The 13117-nt window shown below is 47.6% G+C and overlaps 1 protein-coding gene across 3 annotated transcripts in view; it reads left to right on the forward strand.

The window, feature by feature from the left end:
* Positions 1 to 13117, forward strand: part of ccdc88c (coiled-coil domain containing 88C) — a 60222-nt gene that overhangs the window by 13246 nt on the left and 33859 nt on the right. For 2 of the 3 annotated variants that reach the window (XM_062523651.1, XM_062523653.1), the window contains exon 4: positions 11226 to 11295. In XM_062523651.1, coding sequence (XP_062379635.1) covers positions 11226 to 11295 — 70 coding nt within the window. Of the gene's footprint in view, positions 1 to 6907; positions 7051 to 11225; positions 11296 to 13117 lie in introns of those variants that run through there. The other variant, XM_062523654.1, reaches the window with a different exon arrangement.

Genomic DNA, 13117 nt, shown 5'->3' on the forward strand with positions numbered 1-13117 from the left:
CGGGGCCAAACTTTATATTTTACAAGACATGTCACTGTGCCTTGTGTTGTGTAAAACATTGGGCCTAAATGCTTTAATACAATGACTCACTGTTACCAGAGGGTGTGTTGACAATTTTAGGGAGTGTAGTCCTGCAATGGTCTGATCGATGGCAGTATATTTCTTTAAAACAAAAGACGCTCTTTTCCATTGAAAGCTGTGCTTTATCTCATGCAGGTGTTTATTTTGCAGCGAAGTGCCGTTAACTTCGAACCAACACCACACAGCTGTCTCTTCCCGCTGTAGCTCCAGGCTGTGCTTTGTTGTGGTGCAGCAAACCTTTGTGTGTGTGTGTGTGTGTGTGTGTGTGTGTGTGTATGTGTGTGTGGTGTGTGTTTTAAGGGTTGGCCTATGTTTTTGGTGTGGCTCTCATGGGTATACTTAAAGGCCCAGGCTATTTTAGAATCTGGTGCTTCTGATTGAATACATATGCATCAAGGGATTGTTTGTGTGTGTGTGTGTGTGTGTGTTGGCGAGCATGTGTTAATGTGTGTGTTTTTGTGCGGTGCCACGCTGCGCCCAAGTGTGTGTGTGTGTGTGTGTGTGTGAGGTTGTCGGCACCGCTGATCTCACCCCTTTTGTCTGGGCCTGACGTCGCTAATGGCTAACGCGGCTAATGGTCTCCGAGGGCTTTTGAAGGCTATTGGGGCCCCATGCTGCTCCGGCGCTCTCTGGCCCACTCTATCGTGGTCTGAGCCCTCTCTGCCAGCATCTGTTTCTGACTGGAGAGGAGCTAAGCTGGAGCCCTGGTGCTAGCTAGCTAGCTAGCTAGCTAGCTGGCTAGCGTTGAGTGGGTGCAGCCAGCTTTTGGAATACAAGTCCCCTGAGGAGAGGATGAGCACCGAGGCTACATCCACTATATCCACACTGTTCTGTTTTCGGTTTAAAATGCTTTTAGCATTACTGTAATACGATCTCAGTCCAGATGCACGTTTCAAATTCTGATTCTTTCAAATGAAAGGTTTTGTATAAAATATCTAATAATATCTAATAATACATGTAAGAGATGGCCATGGCCGACCAATAAGAGCAGCCAGGTGTTTTCAGACCTTTGCTCCCATCTCAAATGTTGAAGTTGGAATAGTTTGGTAGTTAATTCAAAGCGTAGAGCATGTAGAAGGGCCAAGACATTCAAAGACACCCTCTACCTTAATCGGAAATTGTCAAGTGAGTGGGCGTACACACACACACACACATACACATACAGAGGCAGACCCAACCCTATAAGGGGGCGAGGCTAATCATAGCTCAAAGGTTTGCTTAATTTGGTTGGGTTCTAGAAGCCAGAAGTGATACCAAATAAAGAGCCGTTTGCGAGCCGAAAGGTCTGGCTCACTAAAAAGAGCCGGAATCCCCATCATTAGTAGTCAGTCTCGGTGCAGTGCCATCTTGTCATGAAATAGCACATGAGATTATAAGTGCTTCCTCCGCTCTTTTCTGGGTATTCCTAGTCATGAAAGACTCTTCTCTGAATTTGAGACTGTGGGGAAAATACCTGATTTCGAGATATGAGTCCGTTATGACATGACATAACTTTTTAATCTTTATCATCGAATAAGCGTTCCAGACTAGAGGATGGGCGTACTGTACCTATAATGAGCTCTCCACTAGGTCCAGTCCTTCTGGTCAGCTGGAGCTTGACCCCCTCGAGGTGGCCTGCTGACCGTGTGAGCGCTCAGCTGGGTGGGAGTTCTCTGTCTCTCTGTTTCTTTCTCTCTCTCTGCTTTCTGTTGCCCCTTTTGTTTTGGAGGGGAGAGGCAGGGGAGGGAGAGCTGCTGTTAGTTGCGGTTAGTTAAGGAGAAAAGAGGGTTACCAGGGAGTCGGGAATCTCTCTCTCTCACACACACACACACACACACACACACACACACTCTCTTTCTTTCTCTGGCCCACTGGTGCTTTAGATTTGTTGAATGGAGTGCGTCAGTCCAGAAAGGTCACACACAGACACACACACACACACACTCACTCACACTTACATACACATACACACACACTCACACACACACACTCACACTTCCACACACACTCACACTTCCACACACACACACACACACACACACACACACACACACACACACACACACACACACACACACACACACACTCACACTTACACACGCACACACACACACACACACACACACACACACACACACACACACACACACACACAGAGGATGGTTTGTGGCTTTACAGAACAGTGTAAGTCACCGTTGCTCTTTTCCTGTGTGTGCAGTGAGTGAATCACTTTTCTCTTCTCCCTCTCTCTCACCGACTCCACCCATCTTTTGGCAGAGACCAATCAGGTTCTTAGGTGGACTCCAGACTTTGGACCCTTCACACGCACCCCTGAGATGAGCTGTTTGCTTTTGTGCTTGCTCCACTAAAGCGTAAACAAATATGAAAATCGCTCGCGGAAAAGACCCCGCGGCTATTAGTTTTGGCTCACTTCTTACCGCCCCGCCAGGTGTAAATATGGGTCGAGGAGAGGCTGACAGACTCCACACACACACACACACACACACACACACACACACATTCACAGTTCCAAGAAATGAGAAACTGCTGCTGATAATGCTGATAAATCACCTTTTTATCATTCAGCTTAATCTGGGCTATTGTCCAAACCATGAGGCAACACTGCGGCCATGCCACAGAAAACAAGACGAAAGCCATGCAAAGTCAGGTGTGTGTGTGTGTGCGTGCGCATGTGGTGGGGGTTGTTTCACTGGGAGGTCATGTGACAGGAAGTGGCGAGAGGCCGCCTGTCTGCGGGATCACGTGTCGACCCTTGGCTTGGTGCACCTGCCAGTGTTTACCTGGCCTTCACGTTCACCACTGCCTTCATCTGCTGTTTGCACGAGTTGTTTACACACACACACACACACACACACACACACACACACACACACACACACACACACACACACACACACACACACACACACACACACACACACACACACTCACTCATTCAGCTTTGATTCTTCCTCTCCCTTTTTTCTCTCGCTCTCCAAATCCTCTCTTTTCTCAACTTTTGTCATTCCTTTCATGTTCCTCTCGTTTTTTATCTATTTTCAACTTCTCTCTCTCTCTCTCTCTCCCTCCCGGTGCTTCATCTATAAATCTCGGACGCTGCTGGTGTTTGGTCTGTCTGAGGGTGTTTTTGGAGGGCCATGGCTCTGTTGTCTTTGTGGAGCTGTTTCCTGTGCATGGCTATTAGGGATGCAACGGTTTTCAATAATTTATTGAACCGTTCGGTTTGGCCTGTTCGGTTCAATAGACTCACCTAAACCGCAATATTTCGGTATACGCGACATTAAACTTTTTATTTAATACAAGGTTATTGCACGCGCGTAGCCTGGGAGCGATAGTAAGGAGTGCTTAGGACCCGGGGGATGAGTTTTCTCTGACTGTTCAGCTTGCCTCTCGTCAACCTTGCAACAACCAATCAGAATTTTACTGAATTTCCCAAGACCCAATAGGCACGTTGAAATGCAAATGAAGGAGTCATGTGAGAAGAAACAAACTTTACCGGCGGCTGCACGATCATGGCGACATTCGAAGTAGCCTACGAACAAGTCAAAAAGACCGTCAGTAAACAAAGCACAGTGTGCAAGCACTGCTTCACAACGATCACCTACTAAAGGTAACACATCCAACATGTCGGCCCATTTGCGCCACCATCACCCGGCTGTAACCTTAGTGGAGCAGCACGGAGAGCTAGTTTGCCATCGAAAACCCAACCATCCATTGCTGCAGCCTTTCGGCAACAATATTCCTATAATTCCCAAAAACACAAAGACATAACGAATGCGATTGGCGTGTTCATAGGAAAAGACATGATGCCCTGCCGGGTATGGGAGTTCGCTACATGATAAATGTTCTCGATCATCGCTTCAATATCCCCTCCGGCACGCATTTCAGCAGTAAGATTCCTGAACTGTACGAAGTGTGTAAGAGATAAGTTGAAAGTGACTTTTAAAGTTTACATTTTATGCAACCTACTTAATATTACAAAAGGGCTGTATGTTAACAGGTAAGGGATAATCAATGACGCGCCGTGCGTTTATAGGAAAATAATGCACGTTCGAAGTGGTAATAAGGACCCGACGCCGCAGGCGGACACTTCGTTAAGTGCATTATTTTCCTAGAAACGCACAGGGCGCGGAGTTGATATCCGCTTATACCACTGCTACTATCATTTTCATTTATATTGCCTCTGTCTTAGATGCAACATTGCTGTTTTTACCGTTACATTCACATTGGCGAATTAATATTCAAGTGTAATAAGCCCAAAAGAAGGGAACTACATCATAGCCGTGCGGTATATAGAAAAATAATGCACGTTTCAAATAGCGCACCACAATAGGAAATTTGACCAAGCAGTGGTATAATAAATACATAATTACACATTACTTTATGCTGCACTTCACTATGGATAATATTGCCTGTTTATGACAGAAGGCAATGATGGTGTTCTTTTCTTATAATACATTTTTGTGATTCTGCTTCATCTGTGTCTGGCTATGCATTTAATATTTTCTCTGCAAGTGTAAGTAGAAGCACATTGTTGATTTGAAATAGAAAAGGCAAATATAACCTCCTGTATGCTAGAGCCAAGATAATATTGATATATTGAAACCGAACCGTTACCGTGGCCCAAAAACCGTGATACAAACCGAACCGTGGCAAAACTGTACCGTTGCATCCCTAACTATTGGCTATTCATAGGCACAGGTCTTTGCCTGGACAGCCATACTCCGTGCAGTAGGTCATTGACTGCGAGGAGAACTGGGCCACAAACACTGGGACGAATGGACACACACACACACACACACACACACACACACACCGAGAGTTGTGGTGAATGACATATGTGCAGCACCCACCAGTGTGGTCTTTTTTGCCTGGTGGGTCGGTCAGTGTGGGATTGGTATTGATCAGCATTTCGGAGGCCTGCTGTGTGTATGTGTGTGTGTGTAGCTGTGGGTGCAGTGATTATATGGGTCAGAGTGGAAACCATGCACAGAATGCCAACTGCTCCACCAGTTTAAGCTCTCATCAGTGAAACCTTCAAACACTCTCTTTTTCTGTCTTTCTTCCTCTCTTTTGTTCCCTCTCTCCCTCTTTCCCTCCCTCCCTCCCTCCCTCTCTCCCTCTCTCCCAGTAAAATGCTCCCAGTGCATTTAAATGAACCTGGCCCACATCCTTGAGCTTTGCTTTTATTCTTATAAAATTCCTCTCTCATTACTTCACTCTACACTCCTTTTTTGGGATTACTGAGTTTTTCTCTCCACCAAGACTGACTGTAATGGCCCTTCACAGTGTTCTTGTGTAATCTTGTGTGAGAACACTTTATTTTGTAGTTTAATTTCTGGCAGTTTTTGAATAGCAGTGTATTGTATTTTCTCCAGATTACATCTGGCAGTATAAAGGCGAATTTTAATCTGGCGGTAAAATCCCACAATTTGGCCGTTGTTGGTGCCGTACTTCACTGGTTGCATTGCAGGTTCTTGTGCACATACACACAAGCTCATTATGCACCTATCCCTTTTCCCTTGATGATCTTCTGTCTGCATGACTTGAACTCTCTCACACACACACACACACACACACACACACACACACACACACACACACACACACACACACACACACACACACACACACACACACACACACACACACACACACACACACACACACACACACACACAGGAGCAGGTGCAGGTGTTGAAGATGAGACGTCTCTGAGTGCTTGTTATCCCTCTCCTGGGTGACTGTGTGTGTGTGTGTGTGTGTAGTGGGGTCTGTGGATGCACTATGGATCAGACTCCCTCATCCCTGAGACTGCGAGTGAGGAGGTGGGTGATCGTATGCCTGGTTGTGTCACACACACACACAACCAGGCATACAATCAATGTGTGTGTGTGTGTGTGTGTGTGTGTGTGTGTGCACCAGCGCCAGTGCCACTCCAGGGAGGTGTGGAGTAGGAGCCAGCCAGACACCTCTGTGCTGCTGCGCTTGTCGCCCCTGAGTGCTCCTCTCCAGAAGCCAATCAGAAGCTCCGGAGAGACCCTCCCACAGGAGTAGTGTTCTCTTGTGAGTGGGAGTGTCTCCCACACCCCCTGCCCTCATCTCATCTCTACTCCTCTCATCTCATCTCCTCTCCAAACCTCTCTTCATCTGCTTTCTTGTCCTTTATAATGCCTCTCTCTTCAGCATTTCCTCTTCTCCTCCCTCGTCATCCTCTCCTCTTTGAGTTCTCTCCATCATCCCATCTCTCTCTCTCTCTTTCCCCTCAGCTCAATTCATTCTTTGCTCTCTGTCTGCCCCATCTCTGTTTTTTTACTACTCTTTTCTGTCTTCCTCTTGTCTGTCTTCTCCCTCTCTCCTCTCCATCATGTCTCCTCTCCTCATAGCTCCTCCTCCAGTGGATTCCCTGTGATGCACAATGCTCTCTCTCTCTCTCTCTCTCTCTCTCTCTCTGTCTCTCTCTCTCTCTCCTTCTCCTTACCCCAGAGTCTTTCCTTTTGTGCTGCTTGCTTTTCTCATCTTCTGTCTCTGCATTCTAAGAACCTCTCTCCTCCATTGCTTTGATACCTCAACCTTTTTTTAGCACGCCCTTTCCTTCTCCTCTCCCTCTTTCTTTCTCTCTTTCTCTCTCTCTCTCTCTCCCTCTCTCCCTCTCCCTCTCTCTCTCTCTCCCTCTCTCCCTCTCTCCCTCTCTCTCTCTCTCTCTCTCTCTCTCTCCCTCTCTCCCCTCTTCCTCCTCTCACCCTCTCCAGGGTGCTCCCTGCGGTGGCACAATGGGTGCGGAGGGCTCCAGAGAGGGGCCTCTATTGAGCGGCTGAGAGAATGGCTCTGGGTGTGTCTGGCCCGTGATAAGCCACCCCGCTGCCCCCGGACTGCAGCGCCATTGTGGGCTTGGGGCTTGGCGCTCTCTGGGCCGCCCTGCCATAAAGGGAATTAAGGATGAGACCAGCCTGAGAGGCAGGCCTGCAGGTATGAATGGAGGTCTCCAGACAGGGATACAGAGAGACATACACAAAAATGTAGAGCCTCGCACGCTCAAGTGTGTATGCATGTTTCTGTGTTTGTGTGTTTGTGTGAGTGTGTGAGTGAGAGTGTGTGAGGAAGAGCATATAGAGAGAGGAAGGCAGTGAAGGTCTAGTTAGTTTTTAGTGTGTGTGTGTGAGTGTGTTTATGTGTGTGTGTTTATTTTTTGAAGGCCACTGGCTGTTTTTAATAGTGGGGTGCTGGCTTTTCCCAGGGCCACAGGAGAGTGTGGCTGTGGATGTAGGCGTGTCTACTTCTCTCAGGAGTGCTGTGGTTGGCTGCTTAGCAGGGGACTGATTTGATTGGCAGGTCTGCAGTGAACCCTGCCTCCCTTGTCAGCCTGAAGTTGAGGTTGAGACTGAGGGGGAATTCCAGAGAGTTTCCCCAAGACCCCCAGAACTCATCATTCATGTATCCCCCCCCCCACCTTCTCTCTCTCTCTCTCTCTCTCTCTCTCTTTCCCAGTCTCTATATCTGTCTGTTTCAATTTCTTTTTCTCTTCTGTACTTTTATACTTTTATCTCCTCTGTTCATCTGTGTTTTCTTGTGTTATTTCTTGTGTTTCTTCCTACCCTGATTCCTTGCTTGATTTCTCACTTTCTTTTGGAGCTCGTACTGCGAAGGCCCCCTACAGAGCAGAGAATAACAGAATCTCTAATCAGTCAACCCCCCTTACACACACACACACACACACACACACACACACACACACACACACACACACACACACACACACACACACACATACACACACACACACACTTGAAACAGCCCCTCAGACAGCCTTCTTCTCGCTGAGGGTGCTGTGATAGCCATCAGACAGAACCGCAGCGTTTGGCACGAGATGAATGGCCAGCCTGTGTGTGTGTCCCTCTCCCCATCTCCGCCTTCCTCATCTCCAATGGAAATGATATGAAAACATGTCCCACACTGACGCAAAAGCACTAATAACTGAGGCCCTCTTTCAAAGACATTTCCCCCCCCCCCCTTCTTTCTTTTTTTAATGTATTTTGACTCCTTCGTCGGGCGACGTGTTTTTGCGTTCGGCCCGCGGGGCCCCCCTCCCCGGTTTGGCGTCGATAGCCATCGTGTGTTGACAGCGGGCCGTCACACATGCCCGTGGGCATGTCCAGAGGCCGGCGAGAACACGGAGCCGTGGCGGGAGGGCCGCGGGAATGGAGGAAGCTGAGTGGAAAACACAGGGGGCCGGTGCCAGGGTCAGATTAGGGATTCCAGATTGTTCTGGGAGCCAGTAAAGGAAATGGGCTTCTGGAGCGGCTCGAGAGGCAGGCAGGCAGGCAGGCAGGCAGGCAGGCAGGCGGCGGTCCAGTGGCCTACATATCTGTGCGATGAGGTCTGCTCTCCGACATGCCAGACCTCTTCTTTAAAAGCGCCTCAGACACACACACACACACACACACAGCACAATATATAATCTTTTTCCCCTCCCTCACTGCCTTTGCCTCTCATACACATTTTCCTCACGCATATCTTCCTGTCATAAAACGGCATAATGAGAATGGCCATAACGCCGCAGGATTTGGAAACGGGTCTATCACAAATGCACATAATTCCACATTAGCTTAGGTGGCCGACCGCAGCCAAAGTCAACAGGCTGCGCGCTCTATGTCCAGTCCTGTCCAGGGTGTTTTCCACCACAGAGGCGCATTCTTTCCAGCGCCTCTATCTCTCTGGGTGCAGCAGCAGGCCCTGGGTTAATGAGGGTCAGTGGAAAATGGTAATTATGGGAGGTACATCAATAATGAAGACCTGAGCGTGTGTGTGTGTGTGTGTGTGTGTGTGTGTGTGTGTCCAGATCAACTTGCTCTTCTGTCTGTCCCTTTCAGCACGCCGATTGAGTTGCAGCATGTAGAGTTGACCAACACACGGCAGGCCTCAGTTTGGTGATGATTGTGCGTGTGTGTGTGTGTGTGTGTGTGTGTGTGTGTGTAACTGTGTTGTGGCAGGCCTGCAGTATGTCATCTCTGTCAGTGAGTTGTGTGTGTGTGTGTGTTTGAGATGCACAGCCGTCTGGTCAGATTCCCTTCATGGTTGGCTGACTGCAGCACTTTACCTGATTGGATGTGGAATTTGAGAGGTTGCAGATGACCAAAGTATGTTTTGGCTATGTTCTGTATTATTGGCTTCTCTCTCTCGCAGTGTGTGTGTGTGTGTGTGTGGTGTGTGTGATATGTAAGAATGAGAAATTTGCATGCTATCTCCATCAAATTATGATCATTTAAGGGTATAAGCTTAGTCATATTATGTAAAGCAGTGTGTGTAAAGTCGATGCGGTACGAGTGTACGATGAGATGTGCATATGGTGTGTGTGTGTGAGAGGGAGAGTGTGTGTAAGGAGATCGCAGGTGTCATCTCTTCCGTCCTCAAGTTCGCCTATTATGTGCCTGTGTGTGTAAGACAACACCTCATCTCCTACGCAAAAGCCCTGTCACTCCCCAGCTGACGTCTTAACCAGCACCCCAGTTAAAGTTCTCCCTCCCTGGAGAACCGAGGGGCTTGTATGGCCCCTCTAGGCCACCATACTGTAAATGACAGCCAGCAGACAGCTCAGTGTTTTGGGTCTCCTTTTCACTCGGTGGTGTGCATCACTTTAAGCACCAGTGAGCTTTCAGCTAATTAAGCCTTGGTGTATTACAAAACAGGAGACGGTGTGTGTGTGTGTATGTATGTGTGTGTGTGTGTTTAGATCTTCTGATTGTCAGAACCCAGAGTGTGTAACAGACGGTAGAGGACAGACAGACTCCCATAATTCCTATCTCCACGATAACTGGCTCAATTCACTGAGCTGGAAACTTGGTTAATGACCGGCTTGTGTTGCAAAGGAAAGATGTGTCATTTCAGTTTTTGCTTGGAGGATCATTTTTAAAGTGGGATTCAAATCCTTAATTCTCTCTCACTAAGGCACACTAGTGTGTGTGTGCTAGCAGTGTGTGTTGTCTGAGAGAGCGAGGGAGAGGGAGAGAGAGAGAGGGAGCATCCATCTTGCCCATACAGTGTTTCAGTTGTAATGATATGTAATTGTGCAGAGAGAGACAGAGGCAGAGAGAGAGAGCATCCATCTTGCCCATATTTCAGCTGTAATGGCAATGCCATATAAGTATAGGGTATGACGTTCCTTTATTTTCTTATCTGATAGACACTGTTTGTATATGTGCGTTGGTGGGTGGAAGCCCTTTGTATACGGTATGGAGCAGCCCAGTAGCCATGTGTATGGTGAGTGGTGGGGGAGATAAGGGTACGAAGTGTTCCTGTGTGTGAACAAGCACGTGGGGGTGTGTGGGTACATCTCAGCAGGGAGCTGCCCCTGTGTGTGTTTTGGAATGACGAGGGTTGGGTTGCATGGACATGTCTGGTCTTGTTTGGTGTGTGTTTTTTTGTGTGTGTGCACGTGTGCAAGCACATATGTACCTGTGTGTAGAATGTTTCCATGGAGGCCTTTGTGCTGGAGCTCAGGACCACCGACACACGCGCACGCACGCACACACACACACACACACACACACACACACACACACACACACAGACATTTGCCTTACAGGACGCCGTTAGTCTGGTTTCCTTCCCCTTTCAGCCAGGTGCACTCCCCCCTGGTATCATGAACGCCACTGTAATGTGTCTTGGTAACAAGCGTCGGCTGCTTTTACATGATGTTCTTTCTGCCGTTATCGTGGCCACCCCAGACCATAGACTGTTTAAATAGCTCAAGGCCCATCCAACCGCAGTGTTTTCAAACGCCAGCTTGTAATGAGCTGGTAACCAAAGACCTGTCCAGAGCATTGTTAAGACACATTAGTGAACATGCCTGCAGTGCCCAGTGTGTGGCAGAATGGTGGAGAGAGGTTTTGGTTACAAATGGGCAACGTTATCATAATGTTATGTTACCCCTGGAACAATCTAACAACATTGGCTAGTAACTACATTCAGAGTTCCATCCCCAAAACGTGGACATTGTTGTCTCTGGTATGCACTGCAGTGATACACTGTGAAATGTTGACTTAAGTGGTGAAATAAGCCCCAGCATGTTATCACTGTGACTAACTGCCAGTGCTGTGACCTCTCGTTGACCCTGGTCTGTTGTGTGTTGTCTTGTCTCCCAACAGGAGAGCCTCCAGCAGCTGATCCTCATGAACCTGCCCAACGTGCTCACCATCGCCAAGGACCCACTCTCAGGTGTGCCACCTGCCGCAGATCACCTTTGGTCTGACTTCTGATGTCTCTGTTCTTATCTAACGGTCATGTTGGTCTTGACGTCAGTCTTTTATTATTTTTTTCTCCTTTTAACAGTACTAGTAAGTGCTCTGACTAGGGGAACAGGAAATGACTTCAGATTCAGTACGTAGAAAGAGATGATGGGCATGGAACTTAGCAGCATGCCAGGCAAACTGGTGTTTGGTTTATGGCCAGGGACAGGTCAGTGCAGGACACTGGTTAAAAAAACAGAGCTGTTTGGTCAGCTTGTGTTTTTGTGTTTTTATGAACGTGCGCAGACACCTGCCTATGTGTGTGTGTGCGCAGAAGAAAGAGTGTGCTTAGCAGTGTGTCTTCATGAAGGATACCTCACCCTGTAATAAGGTCAGGAAAGGGAATGGCAGGAAGTGGAAGTGTTGAGGTCTCTCTCTCCCTCTCTCTCTCTCTCTCCCTCTCTCTCTCGCCCTATCTCTGAGGGGTGGTGTTGACAGTCTTGTCTGGTCGGAGTTAAGATTATGAGGTGGTGTGGTCATGCCGCTGTCCACACCATGTCCTGTCCACGCAGCTGGAGGAAATGTTGTCAGCCTAATGTGTTTGTGTTGCTGTACTGATAGGCTAATTATAATGGAGATGTTTAGTTTATAGACATTTCTGCAAATAATAAACATAGGGTAAAGCCGTCGCTTTTTCCCCCCTATGACCCATATTGCACCCATTGTGCTGATAGTACTGAAGCCAGTCTGTCCTGTTTATCATTCCTACCGTATGGAAGCGGGTCATGGCTATTCTCAGCCAGTGGATAAGATGGAGTTTATTTACATTTGCTGCTAGCAGTAGCCTACTTGTCCATCCGGGTCTTGAACAAAACCCTCCCAATGGTGCTTTGTGTGTTGCCTTTGTCACGGCGAGATTGAAATCTGCAGGATGGTGTGTGTTAGTAGACTAGGCGCAGCCGCTGTTCCCAGAACTGTGGTCTGCTACGCCAGTGCAAGTTTGTTCAGAGGAATAGTGTGATCCAAGTCGCTGGACGCACTGCTCACCGCTCTCCTCATTCCCAGCCTCTAGTGCAGGGCCGTTATCAGATCGATCTCTGGATGCATGTTGGGAATAGGGGTCCGCGTATGGGTGGGCTGGGAAAGGGATACTGTGTGTGTGCATGTGATTTAGCTGACCGGACAAAAGCTGCTTCCTCTGTATAGAGGACATTGTAGAGAGGACAGGGCAATGGCTGAGTCTTTATTACAACTGTTTGCCCTTTGCTGGATATTAAACACACACACACACGCGCGCCAAGTATGTAGGGTCTTACTGACCTTTTGACCATGCAAAAGATACATGGTAATCACCAGAGAATAATGTGCTGATGTGATGGTGAAATTAGATGTCACTTTCACATGACCCTTTTGTGTGTGTGTGTGTGTGTGTGTGTGTGAAGGTGGTTCTGTGAAGCTGTCATTTTGAATTAACTGGTGGGGCATCATGATCAATTTTTGGCTTTGGGCTACGGTCCAAAATCAATCAGGTTAAATAAAAAACAGAATTTGATTGAATTTGCAGATTGTCGACTCCTCTCCAACGTAACTGCATTAAAAAGCTAATTATCACAGATTAAGAAACACAGGCAATAGTGTGTCATGCGTAATATGCCTTTCTGTGCTTTAACTTCAGATCTAAACTACTGCCTGATTGCAACTGAACAATTTTAGTTGTATAGCCTACAGGTTACACAACCGCACTTCACCTGACTTGCTGTAGTAGAAAATGTCTGTTGAGAAAAAAACAGGATAAGTGGTTAATTGTGTTG

Source organism: Sardina pilchardus, chromosome 20, assembly GCF_963854185.1.
Source record: "Sardina pilchardus chromosome 20, fSarPil1.1, whole genome shotgun sequence".
In the NCBI taxonomy this organism is placed as follows: Eukaryota; Metazoa; Chordata; class Actinopteri; order Clupeiformes; family Clupeidae; genus Sardina; species Sardina pilchardus.